The 27,820-nt window shown below is 37.8% G+C and overlaps 2 protein-coding genes across 4 annotated transcripts in view; one reads left to right on the forward strand and one right to left on the reverse strand.

The window, feature by feature from the left end:
• The window catches only part of LOC106061129 (Golgi resident protein GCP60-like), a 55,600-nt gene extending 37,091 nt beyond the window's left edge, over positions 1-18,509 (reverse strand). For 2 of the 3 annotated variants that reach the window (XM_056022322.1, XM_056022321.1), the window contains exons 1-2: positions 18,309-18,508; positions 30-171 (exon numbers count right to left, since the gene is read on the reverse strand). In XM_056022322.1, coding sequence (XP_055878297.1) covers positions 30-171; positions 18,309-18,477 — 311 coding nt within the window. In that variant the 5' untranslated portion in view covers positions 18,478-18,508. Of the gene's footprint in view, positions 1-29; positions 172-18,308 lie in introns of all 3 variants that reach the window. The other variant, XM_056022320.1, reaches the window with a different exon arrangement.
• A 3,218-nt stretch (positions 18,510-21,727) lies between these two features.
• Positions 21,728-27,409, forward strand: LOC106061130 (uncharacterized). Its single transcript, XM_013219201.2, has 3 exons — positions 21,728-21,875; positions 23,133-23,176; positions 24,024-27,409. The coding sequence occupies exons 2-3, from the start codon at positions 23,135-23,137 to the stop codon at positions 27,231-27,233; spliced, it is 3,252 nt and encodes a 1,083-aa protein (XP_013074655.2). The 5' UTR covers positions 21,728-21,875; positions 23,133-23,134; the 3' UTR covers positions 27,234-27,409.
• Positions 27,410-27,820: the final 411 nt, after the last annotated feature.

A 27,820-nucleotide genomic window follows, 5' to 3' on the forward strand; every position in this document is an offset into this window, starting at 1 on the left:
TGGCTGTGAATTGTTAAAAGACCACTCACCTTCTATCGTTGCCCACCACGTCTAGGAAGCCCACATCGGGCAACAAGTCTGGCCTAAACTTGCCAAAAGTCGCTTGCTTGGAAAGGGCAACTAGCTTTAGCTTGGACTGGTACGTTAGCTGTAAAGCTTTGCCCTCTTTCTCTGCAGAAGACAATAACATGAGGTTAAAAACAAAACAAACTAACGTTACCGTAAACCAATGATCCTAAGCAGTAGAAGATAGAGCATCCCTTTAAATACTAAGAGAATCAACACCCAATGGTCTTGGTGCAATACCAAAGGCTTTTACGGCCCTCTTCCCCGAAGACTGCTACGTCCCATTCTTGGATCTAGTTGACACTTTGCACCATTATTCAATGCCCCTGACAAAACATGAATCCATAAAATTAACCAAATTAATCGATTCATTTGTGATACCGGTAATTAATTATTTTGTTTACAAAGAAAAAGGGAAATAAATCTTACAACATTGAGAAATATGTCTGGAATGTGGTGTTCTTTCTCATATATATATATATATATGTTTTTTTTAAGTATTTATTTTACTTGTTTTATTTTTTTTTCCTATTTGTGTTAGTTGGTTTTTATAACAGTATTGGAAACAGACATACATGTTTGTAAATACGGTCTGACCGTAGTGACCTGTAGAGGGAGTGACCATTCATGACTGACTGGACAAATGAGTTGTTAATAGCCTGGTTTGTTAGAACTCGACGTTCACATTGGTATAAATAATGAGAGTCTAGAGACATGGACACCTAGGACCTACATAGAGGCTTGCAGTGTAAAGTCAAGTCGCCGCAGTAATCAGCTAGAGCTGTTTACGTCTGAGTTTCTTTGCGACAAAGAGCGGGCTGAACGAAAGTAAGACATCACTATTACCGGTACAGTTAGCAGAGATTTTTAAGACACGGCTAAACAGGCGGTGTATGCCATGTACATAGATCTTGTATAAACACCTTCATTACTAATACATTGCCAGACATGTGTCAGTCTGTCTGTCCGTCTGTCTGTACATCGTTGAGACATTTCGCTGTGACAGCAACATGACAGGAAATGCAATGAGCCGTACAATGGATAGCAACGAGGCTTCAAGGAATGATCATCGGGGACAACCTCCATTCCAACGTGGCATCCGGCCTGTCCAATCACTAGCGCCCTTCTCCGTTCAAGCGTTAAAACCTGGACATGACGGGTCACTACACACAAGAAATGGAAGACGCAAACAAAATGGAAGGGGGAGAAAGTTGGATGGGTTAGCTACCCCTGACACCCAAACATACACTTTTATTTTAATGTGTATCTGTTTGAACAACAGCATCAAGACAACTACAGAGCATGTAACATTACTGTCTGCTTCTGGCTTTCTACTCATGTTTCCTCTATGACTGTCTCGTTTAGTTCCCGATTAGTCTCATGGTGTGGCTAGACTAACACTCAAGATGGATTGCACATGTGGAGCAAGGATTGCGTGTCTGTCATCAGTTCCTATTGAAATACTAGTTACGTCATGAATGCACTAGTTTGTTTCGTCTTTGTCACAGGCCACCAGAACATTCAAGTTGAATAGTATCTTTGTAGTCTGATATTATCTGAGATAGAGTATCGATGTATTCTGATATTATCTGAGATATAGTATCTATGTATTCTGATATTATCTGATATAGTATCGATGTATTCTGATATTATCTGAGATATAGTATCTATGTATTCTGATATTATCTGAGATATAGTATCTATGTATTCTGATATTATCTGAGATATAGTATCTTTGTATTCTGATATTATCTGAGATGTAGTATCTATGTATTCTGATATTATCTGAGATGTACACACCTTGTATTTCTGTCAGAGTTGCAGAAATGAGTGTGGGACAATACCTTGCTGACTAACAATACCAAAGTCTAACGGACCTGTGTGATGAGAACTTTAGTATACGAAAGTGAAACATGGTCAGCCTACTCATGGAAGGGAAAAAAAAGCTTAATATCTTTCAACTCCAATGCCTAAGGCGGATCTTTAAAATAACGTGGCAAGATAAAATAACCAATTAGGAAGTGCTCTGAAGAGCAGGATGCCAGGACATCCGCTGTGTTTTCAGCAGCAGACGCCTTGGCTGGCTTGGCCACATTCATAGAATGCCAATAGGTCGACTTCCACAAGACATTCTGTAAGGCGATCTAATAGAAGGCAGGAGAGCCGCTGGTCGTCCACTTTTACGTTATACGTATGTATGCATACGCGACATGAGGCTCCTCGAAATCGACACTAGCAGCTGGGGAAAAAAGTGTCACATGGAGAGCGAGCATAAAGGAAGGGTCCCGGATTGCAGATGCCTTACACAAAAGTAGTGGAAAGAAGAGTGAAAATACATCGGCGCCTGGTGATTACAGATGCCCATCATGTGATCGCAGCTGTGTATCAAAGATTGGCCTCTTTAGACACACAAGAAGCTGCAAAGGGAAAACATGGCCTTAGGAGACGTAAAATGCCACATAACACATCTTGTATATAAGCACTCATCATAATAACCATTGATACAAACACCATCTCTTCATCTCTGCAGGACTTACTTTGAAAAGATTTGAACTTGCCCAAACTAACACATATAGACTATTTGTGTGTGGATACATTTAAAAACCAAACTTACCTTCAACAACAAAACCTGTTACAAATGTTTTTGTTTTGTTTAGCTCAATGTCCTACTTGACAAACAAGAAATAAATACATCCCCCAAAACAAGCCAGAAATCTTGCAGGAGATAAGTCAGACGATAAGTGAAGCAGTGATTTATTAGCCAACAGTCCAGTACATCAAGTCTCCCAAGCCAGTAACAGACATCAGTTGTACTCCTACAGAACTCTTCAGCCCGGGAAGAAAAACAACTTAAGAACGAAGTGGGGAAAAAACCAAATAAACAAAACAAAAATCAATAACCCCGTGTCAGCGTGACAGACCGTCAACCCCGTTGACCACTCTGGTCATCTATAGATGACCTCTCGAGCTCCTCCCTCGGTGGTCATCTGTAGCTGACCTATCGAGCAAAACTCAATAAGCTTTAAGAACCCTTAGCTGAAAGGGAGAGAAAAATGGCTGGGTCAAGACATCGTCCTGTTCTGTAAATGTATTTGAAGCAAGACGTGAAGAAGGGAGAGAACTCAACAAAATGAATACAATAAAAAGTTACAAGAGATTCAAAAAGCTCTGTCGAGGCACTAATTCGCAATGGAGAGACATAATGATGACGTCTAAGTGACCTCGTCTTAAAGATCTTTTTACAGCGAGTCATTCTTTGTTCCATTTTATTTTAGGTGAAATGTTTAATATTCGGATAGAAATGTTTAGTTTAGAAGTACGCGGGGCCTTATGAGACTTAAACGAAACGCTGAGCCTAACCTATATCAATAGTATCAGCCAAAAGCTCCGATAGTAAATGGTATAGATGCCGCAAAGGTTGTAACAATATAGAATAGTAAGTCCTTGTTTCGCGAGATGGTTTTGCAATAAACCCATCACACAATATTTCAATGAGTAATAAATAAATTTATAGCGTTTATATAACGCTACTTTCATGCTTATAGCATGCTCAGAGCGCTTTGGTCCAATCTCATTTGTGGACCAGTGGGGGGTATCTAGGAGTTGGTTTTCCATGCTGCCTTTAGGCGCTCAGTAAACACAGCTCTGCCCGAGTCGGGTGTCGAACCTCGAGCCCCCTTCTAGGTAGCCAAGCCAAGCCAAGTTCAAGCGTACTTAGCCTCTCAACCACGCTTCCAACTAATAATGAAATCACAAATAAGACAATGGATTTGTGTTTAAACTTAGAAAGAACTGTCATTAAAAAACTATGTCGTTTAGCCACTGAGATGGTGAACCAAACAGCACCTGCGACACGAGCGAGTTCGTATTTATTTGTATTTTTTGTTTTACATGTTCGTCTGGCCTTGTACAACATGTCAACATGTTGACTCACGCATTACAGTGAGAAATGACAGGGGACACAACTAACCAGTCTTGTCCCACAATCTCATCCTTTTTAAAAAAAAACAAAAAAACTTGAATGACTTGTCCATTGAAAGTATTAATCTGGTTGATGTAACACTCAAGAGACAGTAAAGATGTTGTACTATTGTTACCAGTTTATACCGGCCGGTTACGCTATTTGTTACAATCCCAAACGTTCCGTAAACATTTTAAAACGCACCAACTCATATAAATATGAAATGAAAGACACAATGGATTCGCAAGTCTTAAATCAATTCATGTAGGTATTGTAAAAAGATTTCAAAATAGGAATGACATCAAAGAACAAGTCTTTCAGTGTATGTCATTAAAAATAGAACCTCCAGTAGTGGAGACAGACAAATCCACGTCCACCAACAGGTGGAGATACACTGATGAGTAGAGCGTTGAATGGCAATCTCTTCGATTCAGAGGATTAAGGAAGTGTGCAGTGTTTCACCGGACAATGTAAACCCAGTTACGACCTGCATAATTGTCCTTATCTGATGCAGACAAAGACGTTGTCCACCGGGGGTCTTTGTAAGTTTTCTTTACGTCTGCTACGCTTTTCTTTTGGGCGTCGTGTGTGTCATACGGCCTTCGTGACAGCTCTCCACCTGTTTCTTTCAGAGGCCATCTGCAAGCAGCTAATTTCCTTTATGCCAGTAAGGGGCAAATGGCGCCCGAGTTGATCTTTATAACGCTTGGGGGGGGGGGGCAGACCGGGTGGTGATACCTATGTTACGCCGTCCTACTTTAAGCTCGCCTAAAAATATTTGGAATGCGGTCGTCCACCATGCTGGATTTGTCAGCGGAGTTAATGGTAAAGCAGTGCTTCTATACTGTCCACACCGGCTTCCAGCAGAACATGGTTATTTGTAAGTTAATCTGGCCAGCGTATACCCATTATGGTGCAAAGACACCTTTGGAGGAAGCGTTCGTAGAGCCTATATAGAGCACCCAGGTGTCAAAGCCATACAAAAGTGTTGTGAGAACCGCTGCTTTATAAACATTAGTTTTTATGTTAGATGAAGAGACCAATAGCAATAATCAGTAGACACATTCTCAACAAATTCTTTATAAAGTGGTCTCCCAGATTCTAGAGCTGGCCCAATGCAAAGACAACTAAATAGAACTCTTTAATTCAAAATGTTTTGTATACGTCGGTTTTCGAACCCTACACCCACAAGTATAGCGGGACACACCCACTCGCTATGTTCAATGCAAGAACAAATTTGAAAAAGTTATTTTTTTTTTTTTTGCCCATTTCTAAAAGTGAGTTTCTTCCTAATAATTGTTTCTTAGTGGTTTTAAGTATTCCAGTAATTTTTTTGTTTTTCAGAACCAAATTACTGTAATTAATGATTATCTCCATGTGGGATAATTTGGCTTTCGGAAGATTTTCAGCTAAATCGATTACAAAATAATTGAAAATGAATCTTTCAGCTATTGCTAAAGTGATAAGTTGAAAATATCAACTGTAAAAAAACAGTATAGCTTTAAAAAATCATCTAATTTACGGGTGACCTTTACAAAGTAAACAAGGTGGGGTGTGTGGTTCAAAGCTCAACATGTGTATGTGTGTGGTTCAAAGCTCAATATGTGTGTGGTTCAAAGTTCAAAATGTGTATGTGTGTGGTTCAAAACTTACTTTCAAAGTTCAAAGTGATTGGTTCAAAATTGGTGAAGACAAACTTCCGGGCAATGTTCTAAGTTGAAGGTTAGATAAATAGATCAGTAGCGATCTATGTCGTTCCAGTCAACATCAATGTCCAGATCCACATCAATGTCCAGATCCACATCAATGTCCAGACCCACATCAATGTCCAGACCCACATCAATGTCCAGATCCACATCAATGTCCAGACCCACATCAATGTCCAGACCCACATCAATGTCCAGACCCACATCAATGTCCAGACCCACATCAATGTCCAGATCCACATCAATGTCCAGATCCACATCAATGTCCAGATCCACATCAATGTCCAGACCCACATCAATGTCCAGACCCACATCAATGTCCAGACCCACATCAATGTCCAGACCCACATCAATGTCCAGACCCACATCAATGTCCAGACCCACATCAATGTCCAGACCCACATCAATGTCCAGACCCACATCAATGTCCAGACCCACATCAATGTCCAGACCCACATCAATGTCCAGACCCACATCAATGTCCAGACCCACATCGCCAATCTTTAGACTACTTCGTGTTGAACAGTTGAAAACTACCGCAGAACACAAAAGAAGAGTTCAATGATAGAATGGTGTTCGTCATTTGTTTCAGCTTTAAACTAGTTACTTTAAAAAAAAAATGGTAACGTGCCCATAGGGGTTTTCTCAGGGAACTCTAGAAAATATCCGAGCCAGGGAACTCCTGTCCTAAGCATTACATTAGCAAATCAACAAAAGAGTTTGGGAAAAACAAATGCCACTTGATTATTAGCAAGTAGACTAATCAAAGGAAACCAGAGAACCGAGAGGTGAAGGTAGATGGGGCTTCATGAGTAGACTAAATAGAAGCGTGAGACACACAGCAATAAGGTGAACACCCGACGCCCCAGGAACCAAAGTAGATCTGAACAAGTAGATCTATTTTAATCATTACTTCGTTTCAATATTTTAATATGGATTGAGACCATAATTAAGCCACATGATATATATATATACAGATATATGAAAGCATTATCAATATTTGACTAATGCACCGAATGTCCATGTTGAAGACGAAGAAATATAATAATAGTATTAATGTTCGCACGCACTTCATGTTTGGCTTTATAAAATGTACCACCAAAACCTATTTCGCCCTGAGCTTCCATTAAAAATTGATTTAGACATAATTTTTTTTTCCCCATGTAGTGAATTGTGATCAAATAATTTTAGCTGTTAGGATTTCAAAACACAAAGCTTTACAGCTGTAATGTTATATGTACATATAATGCTTGCTAGTTAGTTATAATGTTGGCTCATTCAACGCATTCTTCTAGCGACTGGATAAGTGCGTTTCTCATGTTCAGTGGTCATCGCCACGAAATCCTGTCAGTTAATGAGATATCACATGTAAACTTACGGCCCCCCTCTCCCCAAAGACACAATTTCCCCCGCCCCCCATCAATCACTGTCCAGAAAGGGAGACAACCAAATAAAACAGTCTGACTCTTACAGGCAGATAGATCTAGATTTACTTCTATTGAAGCCCGTTTTAATAATCCAAGCTAGACGTCAAATACTGGCGGAAATGACAAGGAAATTGGGATAACTCCTGAACCGACTGATCTCGTGTTGCTCCCTTATCTCCCCCCCCCTCCCCCCCCCGGTTGTGTCAGAAGCACACACAGTCTCGCCCTCCACCCACCCACCCTCTTTCTACCAACGAAATCAGTGTATCGGAGACTGTTAGACAAAGAGAAGAACGAGCACTGGAATAAGCAATGCTGCATCGATCTCCGACCTAAGTAATTTGCCGAGGATGGGAGCCTTGAGCATACAAAGAAAAACATGGTATCGATTATAAATCTACAGCGCCATTTTTAACTCAATTTTCAACGGCTCTCACCCGGAGGAGTTGCCCCACACATGTGGTACATTTTATCGAAAAAAAAAAAAAAAAAAAGATTGTTTTGGACCTCCCCAACCCCCAGATGTTAAAACATATCTCAGAAACTCAAACGTTTTTCAAATCAAAATTCAGAAATAAGAAAATACCCTGAAGTCGCTATTCTCAGCCTGTAAAAAAAATTCACCCCCCCCCCTCCCCGAAATCCAGGGAGGCGTAATGTGATGTCAAGAAGGTGGAGAAAAAAAAAATAATGTTATGTATGTTGGGTTTGTATGTGTATATAAGCTTGCATTGGTCTCCATGAGATTAGTTTGACTTTCACGCTGCTAACTTGACCAAGTTGGGGAACCCCGCCGTTTTACTGTCAAGGTTTGGATGTTTTGTAAGAGGCCAAGACGTAAGCACTGCAATGTGCTCAGTTACAGACATAACGTGCTATAACACTGTCTCAGGTGTGTCTCAAACTTCAGTACTGCCCATCTTAACGCCTACTATACTGTCCCCCTCCTGTCTGTATGAGTTCTTGTCGGCCAAGAGAAAGAGTACACTAATGAAAGAATGAACGCAGATGACAAGAACTGACTTGGCGGATCTCGGGAAAGGGAGTGGGTGGTGGCGGAGTACCCATGTTTGACTGAAGGGCTGTCCCAAATAAAAGGTACATCACAAAACTTACTTTACGGCAAAGCAAAAGGACCAAGAGGTGCGTGCAAAAAAAAAAAAAAAAAAAACACAAAATAACGCCAGGAATTAGAGAGTTTTAGACCCTCTGATCTATGGAATTGGCAGAACATCAAACTATCTGAATGGGCAACCAATTAAATGAAAACAAACCAATTGTTGAGTCCTTGCAAGATTCTTAAGTCTCCAAAGATTTCAAGTGACTGCAACTCCAAATCATTAGAATTGCTTTAGTACACTCTTAAGTTGTCTATGTTTATGTTAAAATTGTCATTTCATGTTGTTTTTTTTTCTTCCTCCAATTGTTATTTAAAATAGTCAGCGGGTACAAAGATTACTAGATCTAGATTTAGTCTCTTCTATCTGTTATGATTCGGTGTTTACCCCTCCCCCTTTTGTTTAAAAAAAAGTGAAACTCAACTGAAATGACGGATCAGACAAGAAGCAATAAATAAATAATGGAGAGGAATGTCAATGTTTTTCTTGAACTTAAGATAATTAGAGAACATTCAGAACTAGTAACAATAGCGATTAGATCTGTCTAACTTTCCGTAGGGCTAGGAGTGTAGTAGAAGCACGGGTGCTAAGAACACCAACATATTGATGCGACAAGATAAAGAACTGGGCATGATTGACTTAATGTGGACCAAACGAGAGCCTAAAGCGTCCCCAAGACCTGTCACTCTTGCTACGATGTATTGTCAATCTGGGGCCTGGTCTTGGGAAATGACCAACGCAAATGTGTCAGCTGAATCCGAGTTAGTCGTCACGCAATGTTTGAGGAAGGGAGCTAGACGAGTCTGGGGTTTTGTGTGATCCGATGTTCCTGACAACATGGCAGTGGCACGCAAGCCACAACAGCGACATACAAAGACGTACCTAATGATGCAGAGAGGATGGGTAGTGTATAGATAGAAGGATGTCGATCAGCAAACTTGACTGATAAGTCAATAGAGTAGTAACCTGTAGGAGACAAAGTGAACACAAGGTACTTGTCAACGAGACAGGGGCACTAACTGTACACAATACAAGGGCATTGACTTGGATTTGTTTTCTCATACAGTACACAATAGAGGAAAGAGATGGAAAGAAGGTCAGAAGCACGTCGCATTCAAGTTCAAACGGTCGATATGAAATCGAATGAAAGAAATCTACCAAAGCTAAACATTAGACAAGTCTTGTGACCCTCCGCAGTTGGAAAAGTCTGTTAGTGGAAGCAGGCAAAGACCGGGTAGCGAACTTGGCCCCCTTCACATACCCTCAGTGAATCCGAAGTGGGGATGGAAGAGAGCCCTGATAACCCAGTCCAAAAAAGTGGCGGCATCTGAATTGGTTCGTGACTATCACAGAACAGGAGTAGGACGAAATTCCCAGAAGTAGCACGGCTTACGACCGCGTATAGTGGGGGAGGGGGGGGGGGATTGCGCGCTACGTCTATGGCACGACTTGGGCTGAAGAAATCCGTGTCCAAGTTGTCTATTAGGAGAAATCATTTCTAACGGTGAACGGGAAAAAGGGGGACGCAAAGTGTACACTCATTCATTCTTCAATCCAGCCCCATCGTAATATCAAACATAGTCAACAAGATTTGTCAGATAGGATCATCGCGGCAAAATACACACAAATCATGTAAAGTCTATAAAAAGGTAACACACACACACACACAGAGTTAACGAATGTTAGTATTGCTGACTCATAGAAATAGTTACATTTCTGCATCAGTGAAATGTTTAATTTAACAGTTAAAAATAAACCAATCGTTGATGAAGTAAAAACAAAAAAAAACAACAACAACAACATTGCAAATATCGATGATACAAGGCTGCGGAGAGGGAATGGACAGGGCAGAGAAGTGAGATGAACAAAAAAAAAAAAAAAGATTGTATATTACAGATCATGTACTGAATACATAATTTCTTTGTATTTTTTGCATTTTTATAATTTTTTTTTTTTTATGCATATAGTACTAAGATTTTATTAACATTATTTTGGTTTCGCTTATTTGAATTCTCATGCACATCAAAGAAGAAATGTAGAGAATCAAGCACAATGAACAAACATCCGGTACACACGAAATTTGTATCACCTTTGAAACCAACCTAAATCTTTGAAATCGAATCCACCTTCAATCGGCTTAGCATCCAGACACGGGTTTTAATTCCTGCCGTAAACTAAAGGCCAGCCAACAACACACACAAAAAAAGTATACCAGCACCGTCTCACCCGCGCCTGCGACTAACATCCCAACGTCACATCGCCGATGTATTGACCCCGAAGACAGAGAAGGGAGGCTACTCGAAAAAAGTAATGGGGAAAACGGTTTTATCTCCTGTTGCTAAGCAACGCCGGCAACAATTGATGAAGAGCAGAGGCAGGCTTTGAGAGTCAATAATCTCCGTTACTAGTTAAATACCAAGCAGAAAATCAAATAACAAGTTACTGTAGTCTTGACAAATCAGCAGAAACGATCACAAGCACAATACATAGACTAGTAAACGGAAGCATATTGAATGTAGTCATTATAGCCCACACTCAAAGTGCAATGTAATTACCTCCAAATGTGTAGCTGGATAAGGAAATGGAAAAAGGAGGAGGGGGGGTGGGAGGAGACAACTGAGACGTGTCACTATCTTGAGAGTTTTAAAAATGACTACACCTTGATTTAGTTACTGGATCTGCTTTGAGTGAGCTTCAAAGGAGGTGAAACAAAGTCCAAGTGACTTATTCTAAACTGGACCCACCAGTGTTTAAACGAAATCACGCCATGGGCTCCGCCTCTGCTGAATGTAAGCGGCTACAGCGTTTCAGCAGGATGCTAAGAGCTTCGACAGATTACTTTATAAAGTCCTAGAATGCGTCTCTACACGAGCATTGTCAAGTTCAACAACAACAACGTAAATGTCTTCCATTGGTCTTACTCGGCCCCAACTGACCATGAGCTACTGACCCACAACATTTAATGTATGGGACTCGCAGTATAAACCAACAATTTTTTTTTAACAAAATGTTCACAGTAACAATTTTCCCACAATTTTCTCAGTAAAATAAACTAACTAAATTAAATTCGAGAAAGATATACTATTACTATCATCCAAACACAGACCTTCTATCAGAGAAACTGATATTTTAAAGAAATGAAGACACTACAAAAACAAGCAATTGGAACTTCAAGAGTCTAATGTTGAAGGGGTGAGTATGTGCACAACCAATCAGAAACTAGTCTCTTCAAATGTTTATGAAGCAAGTGGCTGACAACTAAAAGAGAAGAACAAGAAAATCATTACAGAAAAGAAAATTGCCAGCATTTCAAACTAAGCCTCAGTTGGTAAGAGAAAAGTCAATATTCCACATGTTATGGCTGTATCATTTTTGTTTTTTTACAATGCATTCTCCCTCCTTGCACTTGGGCATTTCATTTCACTAGACAATGACTCATCCCTCCTTTTCAAAACTGATTACAGATACAAAGAAATACAACTGATTATGTAAAGTGACTATGTATAGGGGCTTTTCATAAATAAGTAAAACGTAGTGTGTTTGTGCTGTGAACAATTTCATTTTCCACAAGAACCAATAATACCATAATGCATTTAAAAAATAGCTTTGTTTAAGAAGTAAAAAAACAGTGAGGGAGAAAAAGAAAAGCAATAAAAAGGAGAAATGTGTGGGGCATGTACTCAACCTAAAGACAAACGATTTTAAAAAATTTAATAAAAAAAAATAGGAGGACAAACAAACAGTGATACAAGATTTGTAAAAAAAAAAATAAAAAACATTGTTTATTCACTCCCTTTGTTGTTCCCATTATTGTGCTAGCTGCAGCCTGGGTAGAGGCTTTAACTAGCAGGTCGTTTCTAGTGGGTTGACTGTGAGATTACCAAAACTAGCTTAACAAAAGAATTGTTATTCTCAGAGAGGTTTAAACCACTGAACTGAAACTATAACTATGCCTTCAGTGCTCAATTCTACTCCTAACCCTCCCTCCCTCGCCAAACACCTTATTACAAAGCTTATATCAACTCACTCTGTCTGGTCAAAAGTGTGAATAAATTTTTTCTCCCCCAACACAATCTCAGATCAATCTAAAATGTTGCACAATTTATTCTTTTACCTAACAACACAAGAATCAATTAAAAACAACAACAACAATTAGTTAATAAACTATTGGTAATTAATTATTTTGCTTGGTTTCTCAAACAAGGGAAAGAATTTTGTACTTGACTGAAGTGGTGGTATAAGTTAAATTAGTGCCCTTTGCAGATCGTCATCTGAGTCTTAGTAAGTACAACATGAAAAATAGGAGGAGACTATAGAAACAATCTAGACAACTGTACAATCTTCCATTTTAATAGGCTCTCCACTAGCAGGGTGGTTACGATGAGGAGCCTGAGAAGGCTTGAGCCATGAGTTCAAACTCAGGTCTCCCCCCCCCCCCCCCCCCCCCCCCAAGCTTTTTTATTTATTTTTATAAATGCTTTTTTATATTACAAATTTAATTACATTACTGATAATTGATACAACTATGCTTAATATAAGTTGTTTTTTTTTAATTTATTTTCTTTTTAAATATACTATTGTAGGTAATTTTCAACTGTATTAAAAACTGAATTTCTATGTTTATCTCTTCATGAAAATGATAAAAGTACAATAACTTTACAATCATCTATAACTACTTCAAATATAGATCTCATTAGAGTTGGTGGGCCAGTGTTCACAGAGATTCAAACCTGACACCCCTTTTGGTTCTTTGTTTTGTAGTTATACAAAACATTGTTTGAATTCTATACTTAACCCAAACAAAGTCCAGTCTGTAGTTTGGAGGATAATAATCATAATAGCCTTAGGTAATGCTACTGAACCTAATCAAATGGGATGTCCAATTATTGAGCAATACTTTTTTTTTTCAAGGCATAAATGGAAAATAATTTTAAATAGGTCAGAATTGTGTATTCAGTAAAAAGCTATTCAACATTACAAACAACAAAATCAAGCTGTACCATGTTATTTACATCTTTTTAAACAACAGTGAAGGTTTTTTTTTTTTTTTATAGACAAAAGTCTTTAACAAGAAACTCATAAAACTTTATTTTGGTCTATAATTTGCTTGAGCTAACAATCTGCTTTGCCACCGCATTCAAAATGTTACTGTTTGTTTAAAGTGAAGGAAATGAGAAAGTCTGTTCCCAATGTTGAACACATGAATAGAATACTTCTAAATCATATTGTTACAAATAAACAGATTAAAGAAAATAGTTTGAAGCAAATAAATGTAAAGTACCCAATTCCCTTCTTTTCACATGGCAAGAAAAATTACTTCCACTTCCACTGCTAAGGATTAAAGGTTATAACACCCTGTAATAGAGAATGGTAGACTCCTCCCCCCCCCCAATTCCCACGTATCTATGTATACTAAAAGAGGTGAAAGCTGCCAGTTTGCTAATTGAATTTTTTTTTTTGTTGGTAGATGTGCTATTCTGTTGGGCAAGTAGACCATTGAGAGGAATCATGTTTTATGTATACAAACCAGTGGGGGGTTTTGAGGGGGGGGGGGGGTTAATGTAGGTCAACTATTTACCCTCCTCTTTTTGAGGTCTCTATTCACACAAAATAAAAAACCTTGCAGATGTGAACACATTTTTGGTCACCATCAGTAGTTTGTACCATGCCAGGTTAGATGTACTTGGTTTAAATAAGAAACCAACATTGGCTACAATTATTCTATTTTGAAATTGAAATCAGAAATTCAGAATGTTATTATAGATCAACATTTCTTTATAATATAGGCCTGGCTCAAAGGTAGCAAAAATAGATTGGAAATATTTTTGTGCTCACAGCAGACATATATGTGTCCTCCCCAGTATGGACCAAGCACTGATTCTCATTAGCTTATATTTCATACAACAAAACAGTGTTGCACATAGTGTGGGATGGCTGCCTGGTCGTGTGATGTGCAATCTAAAAAAAATCAACCTGGCCCGTTGTCATCTCTCTATCCTGCAGGCGGTCTGGGCTACGATGTAATTATCATCAAATCTGAAGGACTATCCAAAATGTGTAACACGAATCAATGCACCCAGCAACTGTACAGTCTGCTTATATGCCCCAAAGCAATACTTGTTTATAAATCTAAACACACACACTCACACTGCCCATTTTCCTTGTTCCTACATACAAAAAACAAGCTTAAAACAAAAGATAATTTAAAAAAAAAACACAAAAAAAACCCAGTAATGAACTTTGAACTACAAGGGAAGGTGGGTACAATTGGAAGATTGGCCGGTGAATGTTTGAACAAGTAAAATTAACATATTAAAAAAACAATGCCTATTTGTTTGTTTCATCCGTCTGTCCTGTGTGTCTGTTCCTGCTGTATGTTTACTTTTGTTTTAGAGCAGATTTTTTTGTTTAGAAATTCTTTAAACAAACTATCTGTGCCCCCTAAGGATAAGATGAAATGCCTGGATGATGTTTTGTTCCAACCTAAAATACAAACTGAAATGGAAGTGGCTAAAATTCAGTTTGTAAAAGTGAAATGGGAAAAAGCAGTGGTGCCATACAATTACTAAATAATACATCAAAATATTTTATAAACATTTTTTTTTAAGTTACCCTTCATATGTAATATTTACAAGAAGCTCATTAGATATTTAGACCATTGGAAAAAGTACAGGGCAAATGAATTTCCTTTTTTTTTTTTTCAATTTTAATTCCTAAATTATATGAAATAGAGCAATGCCCCCTTCTTTTATGAGTTGGCTGCATTTGGGATTGTTACTTTGAATAGAAAATTCACGTCTTACGATTCTACTTCTCCTTATTTTAAAACCTCCTGGTCTCAAAAATAAAAATCACATAATCAAAATTATCCTTAGACTCTGAAAAAGTTAATTCTGAGAAGTATGTTATAATCAGGATTATTTCAGTAATTCTTGGGAGCAGTATTGAAATGTGTTTGGGGCCAAATTAATAGGTCTCCTATTTAGTTGAAAATTTTCAAAATCTATAAATGGCAATAAAACAATAAGCCCAGTAGCACTAACTATTAATCTAATAAATATTAGAAGACTAGGTTGAAACTATCCTTTGACAGAGAGCCTCTACAAGCAGGCCACTAGTGTTTTATACTTCAACACTGGACTGGTTTAACAAGGCTGCCAACTCTCACCAACTCTTTTCAATATCTTCCTTGAAAGGAAAATGGAAAATGCTCTTGAGGGCTACGAAGGTTCTGTAAGCATTGGAGGAAGAAGAATTACCAATTTGCTCTTTGCAGCCAACACAGATGGTCTGTCAGGAACAAAGGAAGAGCTAGCCAAGTTGGTAATACCCATGGGCAAGACTTCTGTGGCAAATGGCATATACCAGTATGCCGAAAAAAAAACACAAATAATGACCACTAGCCAATAGCTTCAAAAAGGAAATCAGTAACGGAGGTGAAAAGCTGACAAGTGCCAGTAGTTTTAAATCACTTCAGTTTTTATCATTTCAGATGAAGGAATCAAACCTGAACTACTGGTTAGAATTGCACAGTCCTCAGCAGCATTTGCAAAAAAGAAAAACAAACGCATGGCCACATTCTTATATGCTTGTGAATATTTGACACTGACTGCAGAACTAGAGGAGGATCCTAGCAATGGAATTGATATGCTACAGAAGGATCCTAGGTATCATATACAAAGAACGCACCACAAGCAACAAGATTAAGAGACAGGATCAGTTCACAATTATCTGTTAACTACTGTCAAATAGCGCTAACTAAAACTCTATAGCCATATATCACAAAGTCCTCAGAGTTAAAAAAATCTTCCTTAGGGGAACAGTACCAGGAAAAGAAAAAGAGGCAGACAGAAAAAGTGATGGGAAGATAATATAAAAGAATGGATGGATTCTATCAAACGCAAAAGACATAGGAATGGATAAAGATGGTCAACAGATCTTGTTTGGTACCCCAACTGTCCAACAGACATAGGGATAGGTGAAGGTGTATATGAATAGATTATTTCTAGATCTATATAGCTATATATTATAGAATTCTATAGTATTATTAGTATAATAGTATAGTATTATCTTGATCTCTTTAATGTGTGTATATATTTACAGACATAATAAATCTATAGATATATAAATTAATTATTATAATTTAATAAACAGGACATTTTCAACTACATGTATTCTTTCTCTCTCTTTTAATTCCCATCCAAGGACCCTCTTCTTGTTTTCATAATTTGGATGTTCGTTTTGTTGCACCTTAACACCCCCCCCCCCTTCCCATAGATGCTTATATAATTTTTTCATATTATGACTCTTCCCCCTTCCCCCACTGCCTGTTTAATAGGTTGTGACACTACAGGCTTAGTGTATGCCTCACTCTCCTCGCCACCAGCTCACCTGGTGTGATCACCTGCAGTAGGCATGGTCTCTGGTTTCAAATTAAAAGCGCACAGTTTTTTCTTTCATTCATAAATTATATTCTAGATATCTCAATCTAGGTCATGTGTATACATAGAACAAATCACCTAGATTTATTAATCCCAATAATATTTCCAAATACAGTGATTTTGCCGTGTTCAGGCAAGAAGAATTAGTTAAATTCATTATTATTTGCTGAACACCTTTTTTTGTTATTTTCTTTAACAGCTAACAGTATAAATGTATAAATACTTTCAATAGATAAGTGGAAGCTTATTTTGATATGCCCATCAGCCTACGATCAAGCATGCTCATAATCTAGCCCTCATCTCTTATATGGGTATGAGTTGCCAGGGAAGGTTAAAATAGTTAAAACAATAGCTTTACATACATTGTTACACAGAATTAAAAAAAACTGCCATATAATCTGCTTTGGAAAAATGGAACAAAAATACAGGACCTAGATCTATATCTATCTGAAATCGGACATATGCATAGTGCTAAAATCCAAACAATCTAAACATAAAAACAAAGGAATTACAAACAAAAAAAGTGACATGTTTAGCGAAGGAGAATTTGAAGGTGTGTTCTGAATATAGCCAAGAGCTTAGGCTTAAACTCTTGAATCTTAGATCTAGATGATTACTAAATTACTATGTCAAAATATGATTTTTTAAACACTATGAATACTATGAATGATCTGTGTACTACTTTAGACTTTTAATAAGTCATCTAGCTAGATGTCGATTATTTTTCTAGATCTATCTAGATTCTAGTCATTCTAGATGATGAGATAGAATCTAAATTAGATATCTAGTCTAGACTCTAGCCAGAGAGTCTTTAGCTTAGACTTTGTGATAGTGACACTAACTTAAGACTAGGTAAGTCTAAGTCGACTCTAAGTCAACTAAGTCTATACTCTATTAGATCTTAAATTTAAATCTTATATATATATTTAAGTTATATACAGACGTTTCGTCGTTACTTCAGAAGTTCAATCAATCTCTAACACTCTAAATCTAAATACTCTAACTAAACTCTAATTCTAATATGTAAAATCTAGATTGACTAGATAGATCATTAATAGATGAGTCTAGACTAGAGTGTCTAGAGTACTCTAGAGAGAGTCACTAAGACTAAGACTACTCATAATCATACCACATAGAATATAGATAGATCTAGTTTAAAATAGTTAAGATAGAGTCTAGATCTTGTAGCAGTTTTACTCTTAGTCTAAGTCCTAAGTCTAGACTCTAGATCTAATTATAAATTTACTTAAAATTTAGAATTAAAGTATTTAAAGATTAAAAAAATTAGTCTTTTTAAGTTTTAGTCAATTTAGTAAATTTAGTTCTAAAGTCTAAAGACTTGTATTATACTTGTAAACTTTACTTAGAGATTAGAGTAATAACTAGAGTCCTAGTAGAGTCTAATAATAATTTTACTAGATCATAATGAGTAGATCTAGATCTATCATCTGATCTAGTGATTATAGTCTAATATTTATATATTAATATAGATCTAATATTAGAGTTTCAAATTAGAGTAGAGGCTCAGTAGAGTGACAGAGTCTAATTTAATTTCTAATTTATTTTAGATCTGAAAATTCAAAAATTACCTTTGAAAAACTTTAAAGCTATCTTGAAAACTTCTTCTAATGAGAATCCCCATTTATCTTTGTATGCATCCCCTGATAAGGAAGTCGCAGACGTTTTGGAGTCGTCGTCAACGCTAACATTTAATTTTTCTATGCCGTTCACAATGTTTTGAGCTGCGGTAGTCGCCATCTTGTTTACGGTATTCCACGTAAACCCGCAAATCTCACTCTCGTGGCTGATTCTCGTAGGCGAAATAACACATTCGATTTTTTTCTTACCGTATTGTTAACTATAGAGTTTCGTAAGGTTTCTTTACATTCCCTACGGTAAGGGGGGTCGAGATTTGTGAGGGGAAGAGGAGAGATTTAGTATAATACTATAACTATAGTAACTACAGAGTTACGTAAAGTTTCTTTAAAGTTCTTTGTGGAAAAATAAAGGGGGGTAGAGATCAGTGAGGGGTAGAGGAGAGACTTAGAATAATACTAGATAGATCTAGTTTAAATATTTCAGCATTATTAACTCTTGGCAAATGTTGACTATGACAGTACGTAGATGAGCATCGAGTTTTAATATTATTCATATTCATAGGCCTATATAGGTCAATTAATGTTGGGAAAAAAATCCGCTAAGGAGTAGGTAAAAAGATCTACTACCCATCTTTTCCGATCATCAACTACATTATGAAGAAAGAAAAAAATGAGTGCCCTACTTTAAAAAAAATATCGCATTTTACCTTAATGCTTACATCGAACTTCGGCGTTTTTTTTTTTATTGGACTTAGCAACGTAGCCCTTAAAAGAAAAACATAAAATACTTTAAAAAAAAAATACAAAGCTTATATTAAGTGTAATTGTATCAATTAGTTTATATCAGCCATGTGATTAAATTTCTAATAGATCTAGACTAGCAATACTAAATCTGTGTGATTAGAAATATTTTTACCAATGAAAGGCCTATTTGTTTAGTGCAATTTCATGCTTTCAGTTTTCTCAATGCGCTATATGTTCCTATAACTTGTCTGGATCAGTTCGAAAAGGGGAAGGAAGGAAGAAAAGAGGTATGTGAGTGAATGTTACCGTGATCACTTTTTAAAAGCATAAAAAAAAAAACTTGTTCACTCAAGACCCAATTTAAGTCTCCTCAACTCGTTTAACGTATATGCCTATCTTCGCATCTGTCAAGTACAACTTTTTTCCCTTGTTCGATACCAAACAAACAAAATAATTACTTACCAACAGTTAATTAACTTTTTTTCTTGTATTGTTAGGTGCAAAAAATAGGCCTAATTATGAAAAAATTAAAACTTGATCCGACATTGGCCGTGGGAGAAATAACTTGAAAAAAACATTTTACCAGACAGGGTGAGTTGATTTAAGTTTTGTAAAAATAGTTTTCTTTATATATTGCACACAGGTCTTGTGATAGGCCTAAGTTAAAAAAAAAAAGATTGCATTATATGTAGGCCTATGCTGGTCAAATATAATTTTAAAATTAGGCTATTGAAAACTGGATTTCACTTATTAATGTTAATCAGTGGCGTATCAAAGGTATATGATGCCCAGTGCGGCAGCGCCTCGTGACTCCCCCTCTTCTAAAAAAAAAGAAATGAAACAACGGCTTTTTTCGAAATAATGTGTAGCCTATTTATTGTTAAAGTATTGCTAATTTGCAAAATAATATCAATAATAATAATAATAAGTAAAAAAAAATAATTTTAAAAAATCAATTTAACAGCAAGATAGGCCTACTACAAAAATCTTAGGTGCTTTCTTCCTGACAAAATTGAAATCTATTTTTTTTCCCCAACAATTGCCAAATTAGTGAGTCATAAGTTTTGTCATCGTTGATTGCCATTAATTAATGATCAACTTGAGTCTGAAAAAAACTTAGCTCGCTTAAAGCCTCACTTACCACAATTATCTTATCTTATCTTATATAATACTGAATCATCTAGTCAATATTTGTTTTAAATTAAAATTCAAGATCTGAACAGGTCCTTGTTGCAGAAGTTCAAATTCTTCTGAAGAAACTGTGACAAACCGTTGAAATCTCTTTCGCTCCAGATGGAATTAGTGCGTGTCAATGTCGTCATGAGCACTATCGAGATTGATTTGGATCTGTGGATTCACCAGTTGGGATGGTGACACAAATTCATATTTACCTACCACATGATGGTATTGCTCCTATCAGGTGATTATTTCTTGAACTATCCCGTCCAAGAAGAATAAATTTCTATCCTTAGATCTTTCTTGTGTGTTAATACAGAATCTTCACCATTTTTCGCCTGGCATCTTGTGGCTAACTCATCTTTGAGGTTCTGCGCTCCCGAGTACGCTATTCTGCCTCAACGTGGCACTCGGGTGGAAACGATCGCTAGAGGAAGTGATTAGGGTAAATGAATAGCAAAACAAAACTCATGTGGGAGTGTCCAAGGGAATGCGGAGTTAAAAGAGCTTCCACGTCCTTGTCGATAATCCATGCGCCGTTCCTCAAGAGACCGTTACATTAATGGCAAGTCCTACACGGTTAGCTTTGTACAACATAGGAAAATGGCGGAGATTCCCGGTGTACTCGGCCTTTGGCCATTGATTCTTGTCCATGCGCCCGCAGTGCCAGATTTCAGAAATAGCAATGTTTTACATAGGTATTGACTTGGACCTCTTCCAGACAGAACGGTTTGTCTAAGCAGGCTTACACGCCTTGAGTTTGAATAGCCTTCGGCTCAACTCTTTTGACAATCACACGGTTCTGCGCTAATCACCAAATCTGAGCACATGCATTCTGTAAGGGTAACACTGGCTTCAGCGATATTCTCCTGACAAATAGTTAAGAATGTTTTTAATCTCTTCCGTATAAGTGCACAGTCTATAGCCTTAGCTAATTGTATCGCTGTAGCAATAAATCTTCAAATGGGACTTATTCTCAAATGGGACTTATTAGTAAGCTCACAAAGACGAAACAGGTTAGACTTCGTCGGTAACTAAACGCAGTAACACATATACAGTGCTACCACCATCTTTGATATTCTTAACTTATATTAGCCTAATTCTGGATATTCATATCCATAGACATACAGACATACAGACACAGTTTTATACATATTGAGACATACACTCAGACGCACACACTCACGCCGCTAAGTGCAGTCCACAACCTAGATGTTGGCAGAGAGAGAGAATATTCTATTTACGCGTTATCCAATTTATTTATTTGTAGGGGTGGGGGGGGGGGGATCCATATAGGCCTACTTTTAACGATATTGTAATATCAGTACAAAATACAAGCGTGTTAACTCGATTTAAGGAATGTGTGTAGATCTGTCTATCGCTCCCCACCCCCCACCGCCCCCTTTATTCTTCTTGTTGTTACGTTTCTATTTAAAAAACAACAACAACATTGGTGGCATCGTTTTCTAGTGAACTCGGTTCATTGTGTGTTTCAAGCCAGTAGTACACTTGTCCAAAAGTGTCTTTCTACCCAATCAAACTTGAAGTGTGTGTTTCCTATTTTGATCGTCTGACTGACAAATACTGCTATTGGCAACAAAACAGAGCTGTAATAATTAGTCTTCTAATAGGCTAAAGGTAAGTTTCAGAATTAATGATTTAGCTGCAATAACATTGAGTCATTGATTAAAGAAAACAAAGTGGGCTACAACTGTGTCTTCTTCTGAGATGCACAAACTAGCTCGAGTTCATTGATTGTGTGCATTAGCTCTAACAGTTCCCTAAATTACTGAGCATTCAGTTTGATCATCGCTTTTAGTTCCAAAGCTTCTAACAAGTTATTTTCAATTACAAGGTGCCACAATCTTAGACCAAATGTGTAGAAAATTTATTTTGAAATTAATTCGAGGGTGATGATACAAAATATACGGCTACTTAAATCGTTGCATTAAACCAAGTTTTGATTGAATTATTCTTTCGTTAAAGTTAATCTCTCGATATAGTTTTATGGTTTAAAAACCGCAGTGTTACTGAGTAGACTTCAGCTTAATCATAAGGATGGATTTTCTTTTTGTTTTAAAGATCTAGTCGCGTCTATATGAATGGAATGGAACTAAGGAGCCTAGGTTATAGGCCTACCTTGGAAGTTTTAAGTAGTTTAAAACTATTATCTGGTAAAGGCTCTGAGATGTCTTTCTATCTCAGGCCTAGTTCGTTGCTGCAATGTAAAATCTCCTTAAAAACCTCATAACCCATTTGTCCCCTTTGAAAAGGCCACTTTGTTTTGTCACTCTTCCATCTATATACTAATACAGTTTCTGTTGTGTTAATTCTGGCATAATTACCCGTAGAAATTTGAAATGCATAGCAATATAGCATACAGCAATGTAAGTGTCCCAATTTAAATATATTTTCTATGTAGAATTTTTGGTAAGCATAAGTCTTAAAATGTTCAAGTTTATTTGAACATAATTTATCATGTAACGTAGGTCTGAAGATGGTAGTTTAATCACGTTTTAATGTTTCTAAAGTAATATTTCTCAAGCAAACTCCCATACATGAAACACTGAATAAAAAAAAAACCCAGCCTAATAAAATACTTATAAAGACACAAAGATAAAGGCACATTTCTTATTCCACATGCTAGGACTAATTCGTACAGTGCGCATTCTTCCCTTGTGCCATTAGAGCATGGAGAGGCTTGCCTGAATCAGCCAATAAAACCAACGGCCTTGTAAATTTTAAGTCTCTAATTAACATGGCTAGATTAACACGTGATAAAGTGTAGTGCGTAATTGTCTTTTGAAGTAATCTTTATAATTAAGATTAGGATTAAATTGTAACATTTATTTGAAAATATAAGGAATAAGTTGTATATTTTTTTTTTGTTATCAGAAATGTCGCAAATTCTGCGAGAGCCATTAAGATCAAGGCGACAGGTGAGTGTAGAACACTTTATGTATACATTTCCATGACCATTGTTAGATCTGGTGTTTTGCCTGATAATGTGGTGTTCACCCATTCGTAACAACTAAAATGTCTCGACATCCAAGGTCATAAGTCCATTTGTTCAGTTTCCATGTCCAGCAGTTGACTTTGATACAATGATTCAAGCTACTCATAAATTGGTGCTAATCTAGTTTACAAAATGCAATACGTCTCTCAGGGGCGTAGCTATGAATTTTCTATCGTTTGGGGGCCGCTGCATTTTGCGTAATATTTAATTTAAAAATAATTTGGGGGCCCGGGGATTTTCAAATTCTCCTCCCTCCTAACCCCACCCTAGCTAAGCCACTGGCGTCTCTGTTAAAATTATGAAAATTGAAGCCAATTTTAGACCTAAAGTTGGTTTCATAAAGTTATTAGGTAAAACCTTCTTCACGACCTATAGGCCCATCTGTTATAAGGTTTCAAAATACTGTTTTGGGTCAACCAAATTTTGTTCAATTCAATTAAAAAAAAAAAGTAAAGTTTCCCTCTCAGACTTTACGATCTATGGGGCAGATGATGTTAAGGTCATCTGTTTCTGACAAACGGTTAACGAGCAGGGTGTCATGTGGCCAGCACAACGACCAACCGCCTTTACTTTCCCCAACTAAAGTCAGGTACCCATTAGAGTTGGGTAGACTAGGGAAGCCCTAAAAATCCCAAAATTCAATATCCCAGCCTTCACCGAGATTCGAACCCAGGACCTCAGGTTGAGAAGCAGAGCGCTTAACCACTCAGCCACCGCGCCAGATGTTTAAAACGATTTTATATTAATTCAAATTTATTTTATTCTTTCAGAGAAATGCAAAATTCAAAACTAGATTATCCCTGAACAATGACAAAACATTTCAAGCAGTCAACGCAGCTGCTGTGGAGGGCCGCATGACAGGAGAAAGAGTCTCAACTAATGTTGACAAAGAAATTGTGATCGTTGCAAATAACGCCAGAGACACCGACAGGTTCTCATCGAAGGTCACGGCAGGCGGCCAACACCACCTTAAAGAACAACAAACTAAGGCGAAGGCTTTCAGAACTCTGGATCTAAATCCTTTGGGAAACTTTGATGATGGTCCCGGAGCAACGGAAATTCCCAAACCTAAGCCTCTTCTAGAAGTCAACCGGCCACTAATTTTGTCTACAGGCTCACCCATCTCTCAACCTAATATGAAGAACAGATCCAGAGACCAAGACCTTCAAGCACAAGGATTGGATCTGAGAAGACATTTTATGGACTCTGACAAAAATGTCACCCAAATGTCAAGAAAAATAGATACTAGAAACATGAATTCTAAATTTGAACACAATTTTAAGACTTCGCATAAATATGTTGAAAACCTGATGCCAGGGTATTTCCAGAAATCCCCGTTACTCAAGTCTCCTGAGAGGTCACAAAGAATAAGTAGACGGCATTCTAATCAGACAGAGCGAAATTCTAACAGCAACCAAACACGGGTTCCAATGTCGAAAACAGACTTAAAGCAATCTCCATTAAAACATCAGAAACAAGACTTTCATCTGAAAACTAACTCGGGCAAAGACATTCTTATTGACCATTCACCAGAGAGTGCTAAAAGGGATGCAGATATAAATCAGGTTCAGACAGCTCAAGCTACCTCGAAAGACTTGAACCAAAATGATCTTTCTCCAACAGTTATATCAAGTTTGGAAAAACCGAACAAGGAATGCACTTCTTTAAACGATCAGATTTTAAGTTCAAAGGTCGAAGGTCAAACATGTGAAGAGTCAAGTTTGAGCATTGAAGTATCAGGTGCTGTAGGTACTTTATCTCCGGGGGAGGATAACACAAGTCTAAACTGTGATGTAATTGCCAGCAATAGGCATACTATCGACACGACTGATAGTCTAAATAGAAGCACTCCAGTGCACGATTGTGCACCCGACTCGCAGGATCAGCTAGAAAACATTACTGATCAATCTCAAAACAAGTCTCCTTTGAATAGCATTACTGAGCAGAATGGTTGCACTAAGGAAATCCCACAATCCAATTCACCCAACGTTATCGAGGAATCTTCAAGGGTGATGCCTAGTGAATCAACGCATTCATCAGACTCTTTATCCGCCATCAATTCTGAAATACAAGAAGAAATGGAAAGAGCACAGAATATGTCGTTACCGATGAACCTAAAACCAAAGAATATTTCCACAATAGCCTCCAACCTTAATCCTTCAGCGGGGGAGTTTTCACCTAAGTTGAAAGATGGTTTTGGTAATAGTTTCTTCATGTCAAGTAGCCGAGGCGTTATGTACTTTCGTCCGGAAACGTCCGCAATGGCTAAAAGCAATGTATCGGATAGGACCTTACTAAGTGCCGCCTCGAGAAATGAATATTTAGTTGAAGTTAAGAATGTGAGTGAATCGAGCTCCCTTAGAGACACTGTTGTATCAGAGCCTCGTTTGAGACTCGAACCTAACAGTATGATTGAGAGCACTATGCAGCACACATTTACACCATCTAATCTTAGCACATCTGACTATGCTAACCAGCACTCTCAATATGGAAACGTTTACAATAATGAATCGTGTTCAGAGTTTTCAGAGATGCCAACTCAGAGCATAGTTGTTGATGCTGGACAATCATTTTTCAACGCTGCTAGTTTAGCCCCATACCCGGAGTGTGTCAAGTTTTCACATTTACAGAAAAGCAGTTCAGTAGATTCATCATTTTATGCCTTCACACCCGAACAATTCCATAACACTATGTGGCATTCCGTTCACGAGCAGACTCCATTGGTTCCACAGTTTGGTCAAGTCTTTAGTGTAACAGATACTACCAGCTGTAATATGCCCATGACAGCTGATCCTACGCTGCAATCCTTAGTGCAGCCTGCGCAAGTTAAAATAGTTCCTGCAGCAAGCACTGCATTTTCTCCGACAGGAATGCTATTAAATGATCCCGAAACGTATTCAACAGGATTCGGGCCCCAAGCTCATGTCCTGTACGTGGGGCCGTCTTCACAATTGAACATGCAGACGCCAACATTGCCAACAATGAGTACATCCCAAATTGGTATGTGGTCTTCTGCACATCTTCAGGCCATACCAACAGATCAAACACCGCAGTTAAACCACAATGCACACTTGTTTGTGCCCCAGCCATCACAAGCCACGTCTGGTTTGCATAGTACTAATACAGGTGTTGATGTTCTGGACTGCAATTCGAAGGGAGTGAATCCACATTTCGAGCCACACAGATTTGCTTCTGATAATTTTCACAATGAAATTAAATCCCAGGCAGCCCAATCCGTACCAAACTTTCAATCTTATGGGCGTCATAATGCCCTGCCTTATCTCACTGCTGACTCATCTTACTTTCGAAACCACGGACACACGCCAAGAGACACGAGAGAATGTTTCTTATTCCCCGACAACAACCGAAGTCGGTCTCAAGGAGAGCCACGAACGGATCCAGCAACGAATGCCATGCTGCGCATGACAGCAGATAAGCTCGTTCGCTTCCTGCGGACCAGCAGCGTGGACAAACTTTGGTCCAATAATGTTGCGCTGACAGATCAAGACAAGTCAGATATTCGTACCATCCAAACGCTGCTGGGTTTTCTGGACAACCTGGACAGAGACGTCCCCAACATGACAGACACCGACCTGAGAGAGCTGCTCTTCATAAACCTTGAAGCACTGCATCTGTTTCAAAGGCGATCTAATTTCGCGCCCATCCCCAATCAAATACAGGCTTACGATTCGTCTGCCGCGCCATATCGCATTGCGTCAAATCTGATCAATGAGAACACTGGCAGAGATTTTCCCCATGATTCAATACCACTCACCTATACGGAAACACAAGAGGGTTTCCATAACAGCCCAAGGAATCCAATAACTATCTTGAACGGGAAAAGAATGTCTACCCACAGCGCTCGAGGGTTCAGACGCCAACACCCGGGACGCTTCGACAGATCCAGAAGCTACTCCACATATTCAGGCAGCCAGAGGTCTGCCCGTCACGAAAGACCATTCCGTAGAAGTTTCATGTAAATTTGTAAATTAACATTTTTAAACACGAGAATGTTTTTATTGTATTATACACTTAGTCACTCAATGTAAATATTTGTTTTTATAAAATTTTAATGTATTTATTTTTAGAATCATCATGGCGCTTTAAACCGTTTTTAAAATGTTTTTGTTTGTAATTTGTGTCAATAAATTCGTTTTAAAAGAACAAAATGATCGTGTTTTTGTTTTTCTTCAGTTATCTAAATGTTATGAACTTTGTACTGGTATATTTACCGTTGCTACAGCAACGAATGTCAACAAAGGGAGATAGTATGGCTTGCACCACTCCTGATGACCTCAGTTGTTATCTTTTGTGCACTTCAATACAAGTTTAGAGAAAATGGCGCGAAGAGGAGACACCAAATGTTATTTCATTACACTCAAAATGATTCAAGGACATGTACACAATATTCTTGTGTTGTCCAAATCAAGCTGTATGTAACTTGATGACAAGTGAGGTGATTTGTAGTTTTATACCCTTTCTGAAATTTATCAAAATTAGTGTGAGAAAACTGTCAAGCCTATAATTAGAGAATATCACCACCTCCCACAGGTAGACTACTAATGAG

This window comes from Biomphalaria glabrata, chromosome 3, assembly GCF_947242115.1.
Source record: "Biomphalaria glabrata chromosome 3, xgBioGlab47.1, whole genome shotgun sequence".
NCBI classification, from domain to species: Eukaryota; Metazoa; Mollusca; class Gastropoda; family Planorbidae; genus Biomphalaria; species Biomphalaria glabrata.